This window comes from Pleurodeles waltl, chromosome 12 (genome assembly GCF_031143425.1).
Source record: "Pleurodeles waltl isolate 20211129_DDA chromosome 12, aPleWal1.hap1.20221129, whole genome shotgun sequence".
Taxonomy (NCBI): Eukaryota; Metazoa; Chordata; class Amphibia; order Caudata; family Salamandridae; genus Pleurodeles; species Pleurodeles waltl.
The window spans coordinates 652,626,924-652,641,337 of NC_090451.1; the positions used below are offsets into that span (position 1 = coordinate 652,626,924).

The 14,414-nt window shown below is 43.0% G+C and overlaps 1 protein-coding gene across 4 annotated transcripts in view; it reads right to left on the reverse strand.

The window, feature by feature from the left end:
* Positions 1-3,518: 3,518 nt before the first annotated feature.
* Positions 3,519-14,414, reverse strand: part of LOC138268550 (dnaJ homolog subfamily A member 1-like) — a 53,797-nt gene continuing 42,901 nt past the window's right edge. For all 4 annotated transcript variants that reach the window (XM_069218294.1, XM_069218292.1, XM_069218291.1 and 1 more), the window contains exons 7-8: positions 12,053-12,153; positions 3,519-5,283 (exon numbers count right to left, since the gene is read on the reverse strand). In XM_069218294.1, the coding sequence (XP_069074395.1) occupies positions 5,047-5,283; positions 12,053-12,153 (338 nt within the window). In that variant the 3' untranslated portion in view covers positions 3,519-5,046. The remainder of the gene's footprint in view (positions 5,284-12,052; positions 12,154-14,414) is intronic.

Sequence of the window (14,414 nt, forward strand, 5' to 3'; positions counted from 1 at the left end):
ACAAGTGCCTTTTGAAGATTCATGGGAAGTTATTATTATTGCTTTTCTGAACACCTCTGAGGACCCTTGGGGCGACTTCTCCCTTTGTCTTTTCCTGGAAGGTGAAGGAATCCTCATTGTCCTCATCAGAACAGACAGATTTAAGTTGCTGTAGCCACAATAATAGTCTCATCTCTCTACAGGGAGTGCAGAATTATTAGGCAAATGAGTATTTTGACCACATCATCCTCTTTATGCATGTTGTCTTACTCCAAGCTGTATAGGCTCGAAAGCCTACTACCAATTAAGCATATTAGGTGATGTGCATCTCTGTAATGAGAAGGGGTGTGGTCTAATGACATCAACACCCTATATCAGGTGTGCATAATTATTAGGCAACTTCCTTTCCTTTGGCAAAATGGGTCAAAAGAAGGACTTGACAGGCTCAGAAAAGTCAAAAATAGTGAGATATCTTGCAGAGGGATGCAGCACTCTTAAAATTGCAAAGCTTCTGAAGCGTGATCATCGAACAATCAAGCGTTTCATTCAAAATAGTCAACAGGGTCGCAAGAAGCGTGTGGAAAAACCAAGGCGCAAAATAACTGCCCATGAACTGAGAAAAGTCAAGCGTGCAGCTGCCACGATGCCACTTGCCACCAGTTTGGCCATATTTCAGAGCTGCAACATCACTGGAGTGCCCAAAAGCACAAGGTGTGCAATACTCAGAGACATGGCCAAGGTAAGAAAGGCTGAAAGACGACCAACACTGAACAAGACACACAAGCTGAAACGTCAAGACTGGGCCAATAAATATCTCAAGACTGATTTTTCTAAGGTTTTATGGACTGATGAAATGAGAGTGAGTCTTGATGGGCCAGATGAATGGGCCCGTGGCTGGATTGGTAAAGGGCAGAGAGCTCCAGTCCGACTCAGACGCCAGCAAGGTGGAGGTGGAGTACTGGTTTGGGCTGGTATCATCAAAGATGAGCTTGTGGGGCCTTTTCGGGTTGAGGATGGAGTCAAGCTCAACTCCCAGTCCTACTGCCAGTTCCTGGAAGACACCTTCTTCAAGCAGTGGTACAGGAAGAAGTCTGCATCCTTCAAGAAAAACATGATTTTCATGCAGGACAATGCTCCATCACACGCGTCCAAGTACTCCACAGCGTGGCTGGCAAGAAAGGGTATAAAAGAAGGAAATCTAATGACATGGCCTCCTTGTTCACCTGATCTGAACCCCATTGAGAACCTGTGGTCCATCATCAAATGTGAGATTTACAAGGAGGGAAAACAGTACACCTCTCTGAACAGTGTCTGGGAGGCTGTGGTTGCTGCTGCACGCAATGTTGATGGTGAACAGATCAAAACACTGACAGAATCCATGGATGGCAGGCTTTGGAGTGTCCTTGCAAAGAAAGGTGGCTATATTGGTCACTGATTTGTTTTTGTTTTGTTTTTGAATGTCAGAAATGTATATTTGTGAATGTTGAGATGTTATATTGGTTTCACTGGTAATAATAAATAATTGAAATGGGTATATATTTTTTTTTTGTTAAGATGCCTAATAATTATGCACAGTAATAGTCACCTGCACACACAGATATCCCCCTAACATAGCTAAAACTAAAAACAAACTAAAAACTACTTCCAAAAATATTCAGCTTTGATATTAATGAGTTTTTTGGGTTCATTGAGAACATGGTTGTTGTTCAATAATAAAATTAATCCTCAAAAATACAACTTGCCTAATAATTCTGCACTCCCTGTATAAGAGAGCATTTTAGTGGAAAAGGTTAGACATATTTTGTAGTCCTTTACCTTGTGGGCAGGATGAAGATCGCAGATACACTACTAATGTTTTCAGAGTGTAATGTATCTTTTTTTTCTGCTGCTCCAACATATTAGTACCAGGGTCAGATAAATGAAATAGGAAATATAATCTTAGATGATCCAAAAAGAAGTAATAGCTGAAGAAACTGAGCAGAGCTCAGGGAGACTCCCTTTACACAACATGCGGTAGAAAAGCTGAGGGACTCGGCCTTTCTTGAGAGTGTTCAACAGGATAATATCGCCTGATTGGTTATTGCTCAAGTGTGGTCTTTTTTTTTTTAAAAAGGACATAGATAGGTTATTAAAGTGAGTGTCACTGAGCAGAGACAAATTACTTGAGCAGAATAAAAATGCTCCACTGGCCAATTCTTAAAAGGTGACATCCTTGTTATACCACCTTCGCGGTCAGTCTCCATGAAAGAAAATCTCTGAGAGTTTCAGAGTGAACTACATGAATGGTGATGAAATTTGCAACACACAAATGGCACTAAAAAAGATTTGGGACAGAAACACTGATCAGACAAATGCATCACTTCTCTTGCAACTCCAGATTTTTCCTTGGCTCTAATTTCTAGCTTCACATCAGCTGCAATAAGAGGTTTCTCCTTTGCCTTCTGCTCCCTTCTCAGTCCGGACTGCACTTTGACTGTAAATGCTTGCTGAACTCCAGCTTTATGCCTCCTGTTGCAGCTTCATACCTCTTACTACAATTCCTTACTAGCTCATTTTGATGCGTGGTAATTAAAAACACTGGTGGAGTGCTCCATATCAACCAAAATTCTTTGAACCATGAAGTCTCCTTCTCCTTGAAATCCTCTTTGTCAAGGTCTGTATAGAAGAACAATGCACAATAAGCGCGAATTATCACGCACCTGATCAGGAGCTTTCTCACCTAGCCCATCTCATAGGGCACTTCCCAACTACATCTTCAGGAATCCTCCAAGACATGCAAGCTTCATCAACCTTTATATGCTCTCTATACAGGGAAGAACCTTAGCACGTGGGCGTGCACCTACACACAGAGCATCTGGCACTGATGAGGCGAAAGCAGCATTGTGATGTTCTATTGGGAATGTATGTGATTGCCAAATGAAGGGTGAACTGGACCGTTGTTCCATATTGTACCACTATCATGCAAAACACTTTATAGTGATCTACTACCAAACTAGAAACAAATCCTACTTGTTGCTTTGTGAGGAGCAGTAAGAAGCATGGGACAAGTCGATGTAAAAACAAGGAATATGCACAGGTAAAGGCAAACGTATGGATATACATGAGCAGGGACCGGGAGTGATGGCAAGTGTTAAGCGACAGGCAACTTTTATTTCCTGAAAAGAGATGAAAGTTGTGTGTCAAAGGAATTCCTATTGGGAGTCCGGATTTTCTGGATAACCACTGGACTGTGTAAATTATTCCTATTTATATTATGTGTTTGTAAACCTTTCTTGTGTGGATATCCCCCAACAACTGGAGGCAGACATCCTGGAAAAAACTGGGGTCCATGTAAGCAAGACGAACCCCTTGTTGGTGTGCCTTAAACTATCCAGGTGATTCACCAGTTTACACGTCGTCATTTTGTCCAAATTAATCAGCAACGGGGCAATTTATTACAATTCTGCTCCAACCAGCATGTTAAAACTGGTTGTGCTTCTCTACAGTTTTAAAAGATTCCATGGGGGGTTCTGCTGAAAGCGATAGAAACCACACAACGCTTTGATAGAAATACCTTTTAATCTGGCATTTTTAAGGAAAAGTCAGTCATACAGGCAAATGAAAACCTATTAATACGAAAACAAAGGAATGACAAGTTACCTAACAAGGCTGCAGCGGAAAGAAGGACAGAAGATAAAGACCATTTTTGGAGAGCTTTCTACACTGGCCTAGTTTCACATATTAACATGTAAAGGACCCCATGGTATTAATTTGTAAACCGATAGGACTGCTGGCCAGATCTTCGCACTGTCGAACCAGTATCAACTCCTCTGGTGGAGGCCAGTACTTTCAAATACAAAGCGAAACGCCCCACTAAGCTACCGGAGGTGTAGATGATTAGTGAGAAGTCCAGCATCACATTTCAATAGGGAATTGTTGTCACATAAACTTATCATAGTTCATGATAAACTCGAAACTCTCCAAACATCATGAAGATACTGTTATGTTCTGCATCTTAAGGTTTCAAGGAGAAAGGAGAGTGAAATCACTTCCATAGGAAGGAAAATTGAGAAGTGGCCGCAGGAAAAACATGCTTATACAGCAACTGGATCCACACAAGTTTGCCAAGAATTATGTACACCAACCATTTTTAGTCAAGTGCTTCTTCAAACAGCTTGCTTATCAGGCCTCATTTCTGTAGCTGCATTCTCTGGTATGCAACAGTACTGCAGACAGTCAGATCTGATGTGCACATCATCTATGGGATAAAACTGAATAAAGCATTTCTCCTACAGGGACCCTATGGCCAAATGTTAATACTCTCCTAAGTGCTGAGTTATGGCAGCATCAAATGCCAACACTTGTTAATTTTCTCTGCAGGGCGAGGGCTGGGGATAGGCATGAACTTTTGAGGCTGACATTTTGGGGTTAGGGATAAAGGTGCATACTCACTTTGCAAGTTATTTTGGAACCCTCTTTCTCACATATTTACTACCATCACTTTCTCTAATGTAATGGTACAAAGCATGTCATTGCTAACATTACAAAACAGTTTATAGAATATTTAAATGTGTCAAATTGCAAGGTAAGACAAATGCTTCTCCGGCTGTTCCTTTGAAAAAATTAAAGACAGTTAACTCACTTTTGCGAATAAGAGCTTGTAAAACCTAACATAAATACACTGATTAAAATACGGGAAAATCTGTCAAATATTTTTTGAGGTTGCTTTCAAATTTGACCCAACAATTTGATATCTACCAATGAATATTGGAATGTAATTAGCCTACATTTTGAAAAACCACAATAGACTAATACGCCCTGGACTTTTTTCTAGCAAAAGAACCCAGTACTTAAGATTTCTGGTCCTCCACTCAGACTCCCACAAACAACAATCCTTGGTTGGGAATGGTGGTGTACTGAAGCTGTGAGGTTATGTTACGGCACAGACGATCAAAGAGGCAACTGGGAAATCTTTCACTGAAAAAATATAAAAGTCAGAGCTGCCCTCTCGCATCTCTGAATTGCTGAACTAATCAAATGACCCTCAAGAACATTGGTATGTACATAGTCAATCTGGTAGTAGAGACATTAAGATGTCTGACAAGGAACTTGCTGATGTTGGTGCCGATTACGAGTGTAATCGTGCTCATCTTCGTGGTAGACTTCTCCGTTGTATTGCTGCTTCTGTTGGGTGTGTGGATCAAAGTCAGTTAATTTCACCTCCTCCATGTCCTCTGTAGTCATGAACTCCACCTGAGCTGGGAAACATCCTTGCAACTGCCGCAAGCGGTCTGTAGGAAGCCAACCAGACTCCGGGAACTTTACCTGGTAAGACATATTATTACAAAAATGTTATATCCACTAGGGACCCATCGCTTACATTACGACTCAAAACGCACCCACAGAAGCAACCTGTGCATTGAGTGGAAATCAGTTGATCTTCAAAAACAAGGCCATAAAGTTAATAGTCTGAGAGGTTTCACTCAAACTCCTTGCCCTCAGAGGTTCTCTAATGCTTTAAAGTGTGGAGGCTTATGAATTTAATAATTGTCATTGATATATGTGGTATGCAAAAATAACAGAGCAACACACAAATGCACAGAATAAGACAGTATGTAAAACTGAAGCGTGATTTAAATGTTTGATTTTTTGCAACACATGTAGCAATTTCAAAATCGGTCTCTGCTCTTAGAGACAGTGAAATACTGGAGTTGGCTCAGGTCTTGTAGTTGCTTGTGAAAAAGTTCTATTTGGGGACATGCAAGTTCTCCTTTAGCACAATAGAACGAGTATTTGTTAACAACAAACTTTTCAACAAGGTTCTAGCAGCTACCAGTAACTACACACAGAAGCCCAAATGGTCAGATAGAATCGTTGTCAATTGTGCACATGATTGTAACCAGCCTGCAGTAGTATGATGCAAATCAAGAGGGCAGACATGAACAGTGTTTTCAAGCACTTTTTACAGGTAAGCATAAAATACTGCTGCGAAAGTAACCACAATATTTACGATACATGTGTATATTTGTCTGCACATTTAACTAAGTAAATGTTTAAAACAGCATCTTCAACACTATTTTATGGAAATGACTTTCTGACAAAATTAAAACATGTCAACTTCAGTTAAAATGGCAAGGTAAAAAAATTGAATTGGATCTGGTAAAGACCCAAGACCAGAACTAAAATAATGTGAAAATATTTAAACAAAATAAAATACCCTGCATTAAAAACCACAGGGTGGAACGAAAGTAAAGGGAAAAAGAGTAGATCGGAGGAAAAATTAAATAAAACCCAGGGTTACAGTAGACCTTAGGTCTACCACAAGTGCCCATGCACAGATGCGGACAAGAAGACCGAATGAGTGGCCAGGTAAGAGCAGGAAGCTGGCTATCTATGTAGCGTACCGAATGTAAGGGGCCAGTACTATGCATATAGTCCAGGCGACCCCTATTGGTTTACAGGGGTTAAAAATAACAGTCCCAAATGCTCTCTTCTGTGGTAGTGTGGGGGAGCAGTTAAGGCTTATCAGAGGGTAGTGCTGAACATTTGTTGTACATAGAGTCAATAAATGTGACTTACTCGAGTGACCAATGTTTGGAAAAATAAAGGGAACTTGGTTGGTGAGGGTTCTGGGAGAAAGGGAGCACACTCAGTTGTCATGGACCCAGGTCATGGAGCACGGTGCAGCAGGTTTTGGTCTGGTGCTCCTGCGTTAAGGTGCCCGCACTTCTTGGGTGGACCTGAAAGGAGTGGACAAAAATAGGGCAGCTGGTTCACTCATGGTGATACAACTATGTTGACATCCCTCAACGGCTAGTCTTTGGTAGCGGTGTGGGAGCCCAGCCTGGACACAAACAAGCATTGGTTGCTGCAAGAGTTCCAGTACCCCGGGTTTTGGTGTAGGGTAGCTCTGGTAAATCCTGGGGTCTTCTAACTTAGTGGGGAGACGGGCTGGTCCTGGTGGAGCTCGGTGACCTCCTACTGGTCAGCTTCTGCGTCAGTGGACCTGGTGGTCAGCAGCATGGTGAGTGGCAGTCAGTGCCTGCAGGTAAGTGGCTCCTTCACTTCAAGGGCGATGCTGGCAGCTTGGTAAAGTGCAGGAGGTCCCCAAAAGCTTTTGGAGGATGCACAGTTGCAGGACTAGTCTGGTTGTCATGATTCTGGGACAGAAGCAGGTAAGTAGGCAAGATTTTGTGCCAAAGTCCACCAACAGTCTGCCATTTTCGCTTCTTCAGGTCTTCTTTGTTCTCTTCCTTCTTCAGTCAGACAAATCTGTTCTTCTGGTTTCAGGGGGCCATCTAAATACTGAATTTAGGGGCGTTTAGTAGAGTGTAGGGTAGTAGCCAATGGGCTACTCACTCCTGGGGTGACTACATCCCCTACAGGACCACTTCCTCTGGGAAGTGGCATCACCCTATCCTAGAATTCCTAGTTCCACCAAAAACAAGATTGTGGAACCCTTCTTTCGTGGAGCACATCAGGCTGGCCACCTTAGAGGTCGCGAGTAGCCTAGTAGTGCACCACGCCTACCTGCATACCTAATTTTTTCTTGTCTGTCGGGGGGCTGATGATAGGGGGTGGCAACTCCCATGTCTGGGGGAAGCCGGAGTTGCATACCAAAGGCAGCAGGCTCTTTGAAGTTCCTGCCCTTGGTATGCATATTCATTAGCCATCCTGATGGAGGAGATGATAACACCTTCCTCCAGCACAGGCACTGTTTCTGGCCTCTGAGAGCAAAGGCTCTTCCTTCCAGGGGGTCAGAAACAGATCTATGGTGGCAGGCTGGTTGGTACCAGCCAGCCAGCACACTAGAGGACTAGTAGGTTGTGGGAGGCACCTCTAAAAGGGCCCTCTGGGTGCATGTCATAATTAATCCAAGAATGGCATCAATATGGATTTATTAAGACGAGGTGTTTGATACCAAACACCTTAGGTTTCATTCAGTGAAGTCATTATGTAGCTCGGTAACTTGTGTTGACCAGTACATACCTTCAGATGGCCTCCCTGTTCACTTGCAATGTCTAAGTAATTGAACTAGACATCACATGCGCATATCTGCTGATATAGATATGTCCTCACAGCCAACAGAATGCACCCTGCCTTAGGGCTCCAAGGCCTGCTGTATGGGTGACTTACATATATAAGATGCAGTGACTGAGTCATGGCATACAATGTGTATGCCATGGCGTGTTTTCACTCATAGCTTGCACTATGACACACAAGACACACCATGACTACAAGAATTACATTGGCTCAGGATCTCCAAACGCATTGAGTTTAATGCACTCTGTAACATGTTTAAGGCCAAACAAGGCACTGGATCGTGCTACGTTCAGAAAGTAGAGACCCTCTATCAGCCCACATGCTCTTTGAGATCTTCATCTTAAACCCTGCTCACAGTACCAAGATTTCGTCTTACTTGGATGAAAGGACACTCCTCTTCTTACCTAAGCCCCAAACCCTGGAATTCACTTCCAGAAGCCCCAAGGAATTGCAGTTCATTACTGACTTTACGTAAAAGCCTGAACACCAGGTTATTTCAAACCAACTGACTTGTTCACCATCCCTGCGCCGCCAACAACAACAATCACAACATCTGTCCTTTAATGGAAATAGGGTCTGATGGTGCAGGTTTATAATTTTATATAACTTAGGTGTTATGACCCTAGCCCTAATTGGGTCTTTGAATAGGTCATTGGTATGCATAAGCATGCCTTTTTAACATGGGCAGATATTGGGTAACCTTATGTGTGGTGGATACCGTATCGAAGAGGAAAGCATTATCTAAGAGCTGTTTATGTAGCTCTACATTATCAAATGCAGCAGCCCTCGCTATGACCTCTTGTTAAGAGGTAGCATCTTCAGGGGGAAAAGAGCATGCAGGATAAAGGTCCGAGAAAGGATCCATGTCATAGGTGTCTCAGGGATCATTCCATTGTGCGCTCCCCCCAATACCCACCAACATTTGACTGTGGTGAAACATCTAGGGGCTCTACTGTATGAGGAGGTGCTGAAGAAGAGTCTAGTAAGGGTGGGGGTGGTGAGGGACGTGGAAGGGGTGGAGGGTGGTAGCCTTGTTTAGACTTTCTTTTAGAAGGGACTGCCACGTTCAACACCTCTTCAAAGGCAAGCTTCCTTTTAGGTGGTGGAGGAGAGGAAACTTTGGCTTTTGGCCAGGATACGTCCAGTCTTAGTGTGGATGTGGATTTTCTTCTGGTTTTTCCTGTAATTTGTGCAGGATTGGTTCCACCTGTGGTTCGGGAGGGGGCTTAGAGCTCAGCTTCGAGGTCTTACCCTCCAAAGCTTCCGGCTTCAAGGTGGAAGGTATGCTTGGCGTCAAAGGTGGTTGTCGTTGACTTCCGGCTCGCTACTGAGGGTCGAGACAGTACCTATTGTTGGTCCGGTCCAACGAGTCGAAGCAGAAGGTTTCGGCTTTGAATGTGATTTTGGCGCAAGCCCAAAGGTGGGGCACCCATAGTAGGTTTTCAGTGCCAACCATGGCTAAGAAGCAGTGGTGGACTGGGGTCCTCAGATTTTGAGACCAGAAGTGCAGAATGTTTTTCAGTCGTCTTGGGCTGTAGGGTAGTGGGTGCCGTACTGACAGGTTGAGCTGGTGTAATGTCCCCCATTACTAAGTCAACCTCGAGCTCGGACTTTTGCCTGACAGAGAGGACCTCCTCTTCCTCGACAGATGGTTGCTCTTCAAATACGTCAGGAGTGTCACTGATGGCTCTTTAGGACATCTGGAGGCAACATGCTCTACAATCCCGAAGTGTCTTTTTGGATCGGAAAGACTTGCACGTGTTGCAGTCCGCTTCTTTGTGCTTGGGAGACAAGAACAATTTGCACACAGAGTGTTGGTCAGTACGGAGGTACTTTGTGTGCAGTACAGAGAAGGTGCGCGTTCCATTACCAGTTTGGCATTGTTGGGAACGGAGATGGAGTTTGAAGATGGGGCTCGAAGAGCAGTGCCTCAAAGGGGCTACGGTTAAACAGGATAGAACTGGGGAGGTTGTTAGTGCACAGATGGGAAAACACAAACTGAAACAATACTGATGGAAGGGATTGGAAGTGGAACTGAAAATCGAACCGTGACAAAGTAGAAAACGGAGCACACACGCCCAAACCAGACAGCAGAGACAATGGAGTTGATGCCCATGCGCATTACCACAGAGAGAAGGAGTCACTCTACCTCGTGACTCGAAGGACTTCTTCGAACAAAAACAACTTTCACAACTTCGGACCCAACACTGGATGGCAGAAGTATGCACAGCATGCATATCTACAGCCACACATGCCTCGAATATAAACATACATTTTGTGACGCTCCTGTGGTCAAGCAGAGTGAATATGGACTGAATGCAGGCACATCAAAGTATAAGGGAAGATCTTGCACCATCAACCTCACCAATACCATCCAACCTAAAGTGAAATTCCACAAGGTTCACAAACAGGCAGAGCGACTGAGCTAACAGAGCCCTCATACAAGGAGCCAACAGGTTTTCAAGAGTTCCCACAAATTTAGTTACTTGAAGTTGAAGGCTAGACCTCAAACTAGTAGCACTGAGGGCGTGCACATAAAAAATGAGTTAATAACTATTAAGGCCAGCTCTTAGAACTGATAGCATGGAAAGGAGTAAAGGAGAAGCTTCCATGGATTGGCAAGGCATAAATGCATAAAGGGGAAAAAATATGGTTGGGGCCCCACTGAGTAGTTTAGTCTACATCGGTAATATAAGAAAGGCATGCATGCAGATAGTCATCAGAAGAACATCAGCACCTGGTCATGGTGAATATTAACAGGCCTTCAAAATGAATTCTGTGCTGAAAATCTATACAAGGTTCCTCTGGGAAATCAAAAGCAATTACAGAGCAAAGAGAGAGGGCAACCAAGGAGGTTCTATGTGAGGCTGCACAGCACCCCAAACAAGCTCAAGTGGAACCGTCAAGGGTTAACTATAGAAGTAAGGGTACCTAATACTTAGTGACTCTGGACAAAAGGCCTCGAGATGTCGCTCAAGGTAACAGTTGTCAATATGGAGTCTTAATTTGTTTGACAACCCAGGACCACCCAGATGAGGACAACAGTGACAAAACACTAGTGAGGCCACAATGGACACCACCAAAAGAGTCAAAAGAAAACCCTAGACCAGAGGGCCACCTCAAACTAAAGCACTACGTTCGAGAACACAAGGCTACCTGAAGCTGGTAATGAATGATGTGCCCTCTTGAATAATTTGTTGGAGGAAGCCCAGAACTGCACATCTAAGGACGGTCAGGTAAGGCCTGGCATCTAGTGCCACCACTGGTACCTACATGAAGCATTATTGTTGTCATCGAGTTGGTCTGCTGAGACCTAGTGAATGGTCTGAAATGACAAAGTGATCAAAGTCCGTTGTTGAGTCACACAGGACAAGGTAATAGGACCAAGGACCTGGCAGAAAGTCAAAAAAGACCAAATAAGGCAGCCCGTTTGACAGCCAACTAAAACCCCAAAAGGCTGGCAACAAAAGGCACAATGTGCCACAATGTCCTTGAAGGAATAAAACCTGAACACCACAGCAAGGATTCTCTCCAAGAAGAACAGATTTTGTTTTAAACGATAAGTAAAACTATTAGCAAAAGCTGAGCAAAAATCTCAAAATGTGACAGCAGAGAGAGAGGGGTACTGGGGAACTGCAGGCTGATAGCTGTGGTCAGAACAATACTGGGGAAGAGTCAGTGTAGGGATGCACCAGTAAGAGCACTGCTCTGGTCTCTTCACTTCCATTTGACTTTTCATGCTGGGCTGGAATTACCTCTCTCCTGACCAGGAGATCTCACCTTTCATGCATGAAGGAATTCTTGATGTGTCATGACCTCTAAATCTCTCTGGCAAACGGGTTTTGTAAAAAATATTACTACTGGGATACAATTATTCCTTCATAGCTTTCATTTTTCTGTGGTCACGGTACTGCTGCTCAGAAACAAAGGGAAATCCCAATCTTTCAGCACTTAAATGTTCCACAGTCATATTTTGCAGATAGTTTACTTTAACAGATTTTCAGATAATCTGTTTAGAGATATGTAGTTCTACTTTACTCCCAAATCAAACCTGGAACTGGATGATGAGGCGTCCCTTTTCAAATGGATCACGATAAACTGGCATCCCTTCATTTGGAATACATTTCACATCACCCGGCTTGATTACTTCACCTGACAGGAAGAGGAAGATAGCATGTTTGAGAAATGCATTCCCATCACCCTTGAACAATATCTTAATACTAGAATAGAAGCCACTATTAGACAAAACAAAAAACATTGGAAGCAAAAATGGTGCATAAACGAAATTGGTGGTCCACTATCAGTTCTGACAAAACACAATGGTTCCCCCAGTCATTTTATCTGTTACTGAGTCGAGAAATAACATGTAAAAGCACCAGCAACTGTTTGTTTTGCGTACTGCACCTTAAATATTTTCTCTTTGAATTTTGTCTTGAAAGATGCTGAATAACTTTTTTTGAAGGAAAAACAATTTACTACATTTTCCTAACAAGAGGAATATATTTCAATCCAAAATGTAGGGTTTCCATGGATTGGCACAGTGGCTGAAATATACTATAAGGCTAGAGATAAGGAGAAGACCACTTTGTGGAGAAATACAAATCAGTGAGAAACACTCTCGTCTTTCTGCCATATTCTGTTCTGCAATATAGACCAGTTTATTATCATCCTAGGAAACACAGAGCACTGAAAGTGCCTCCATCTGGGTAGGCTCACCTGTGGAAAACAAGTGTGAGAATCACAAACCACAAAACAGATAACTGACACAGTAAATATAACTGGCCAGCACCTATAATACACCCATTAAGCATTTAATATAGCTAATCATCAATCACTAAACTTACAAATCTGAGAAGTAGCCCTCGGTGGAACAGCTTTGTTCTATCAGACTTAGGCCTCAGAGTTTGTTGGGGGTACAAGGACTGCCTAAAGCAAGATTTTAGTGTCAGATGTGGGTGGGCGCTAGGATTAAAATAGTAAACTCCCCCACACACCCCAGCACTCGGATCCCAAGCTTAGTGTGGCTGAAGACTTTGGTCATTTTGAAAATGTCCAAAGAGTTTACGTTTAGCTCTGGTAACCTTTACCCCATTGGTCAGTGCTTCCTTAGGGGTCATTTCCACCCACTAGCTTGTACCAGACATAAATGTGGCATCTCCAGGAACCAACTTCAGAACACTCCTGGACGTGAGGAAGATCAGAAGTAGACTGAACCTGCTGTCTGCAACCTGAGAAGAACCCTGAAGGACTGGACCTGCTCTCTTCTGGACCCAGGACAAAGAAGTAGACTCCAATGGTCATAAGCCAACCTACTGTTCAGGCTATAGGGATACAAAAGCTTGAAGAGGCCTTGCCTGAAACTGCCCAGCTGACCAGTGGAAACTGGACCTGAACTCGATGCTGTCTATCATCCTGTGAATCTTTAATTGCCTCCCTGAGATCCTGGGGGCCCTAGAAGTGTACTCTTGGGGTGGATTGGGATGTAAAGGAATAAAGCCAGAATGTGAAATCTTTGCTCAGGATGAACCTGTTTGGTGTATCCGACCTAGCTCAATCACGTCCAGTGTCAAATTGGTCTAGATCCTGCTCTACCATAACATTGACTATCACTGGCACTTCGTGTTTCTCAGCTGTACTTCTATTTAAAATGTATAAAATGTCTAACTCCCGTTCGTTTAGTTGTATTTTTGTCATTTGGTTGATTACATTTTGATTTTTTTCAAAATTTGTTTCGGAATGTTTATTGTATTGAACTTCGATTTAAATACTGTTTTGGTATGGCATAAATACTTTTACACATTTCCCCCAAGTTAAGCCTGAGTGCTCTGTGTCAGTTACCACGGTTGGACAAGAATGGCCACAGCACACCGATAGTATAGTCCAATAGTGTGGCAGGGATGAGTGTCCCTTATCTTATGTTGCTATGAAGCAAAGTTGAAAGGAGTCTCAAGTCCTGTTTGTAGAGGGTGTCTTTTATTTGTAGATACTGGAAATCATTGTGTCATCAGCGTGATACAGCCAACACGTGTTTCGTCACACCAGTGACTTTATCAAGGCTGCAAAATGATAATTAAAACAAGAGTTTCGGCATATAGAAGTATATGGGCACAAAAATGTGTTTGTAGGAGAGCACGTGAAGGAGACTCCAAAAATGGTAATAATGACCAGTGAGCTATGTGTAAGGCAAAGTGGGTATTAAAATGAAAGGTGGATAGGTGAGAGGTTAGAAAATCTGGAAAACATAATAAGTGATAAGGGCCCGAAGTGCAAGAATTGAGAAGAAGTGTGAATCACCGTGTTGTGTAATCTAGAAATAATGTGTTCAAAGGTATATGGACAGAATATAAGGTGGATAGAAACCATTATGTTACTGGAATAAGTGAGAAACGAGTGTAAGGTAAAGGGAAAGACTG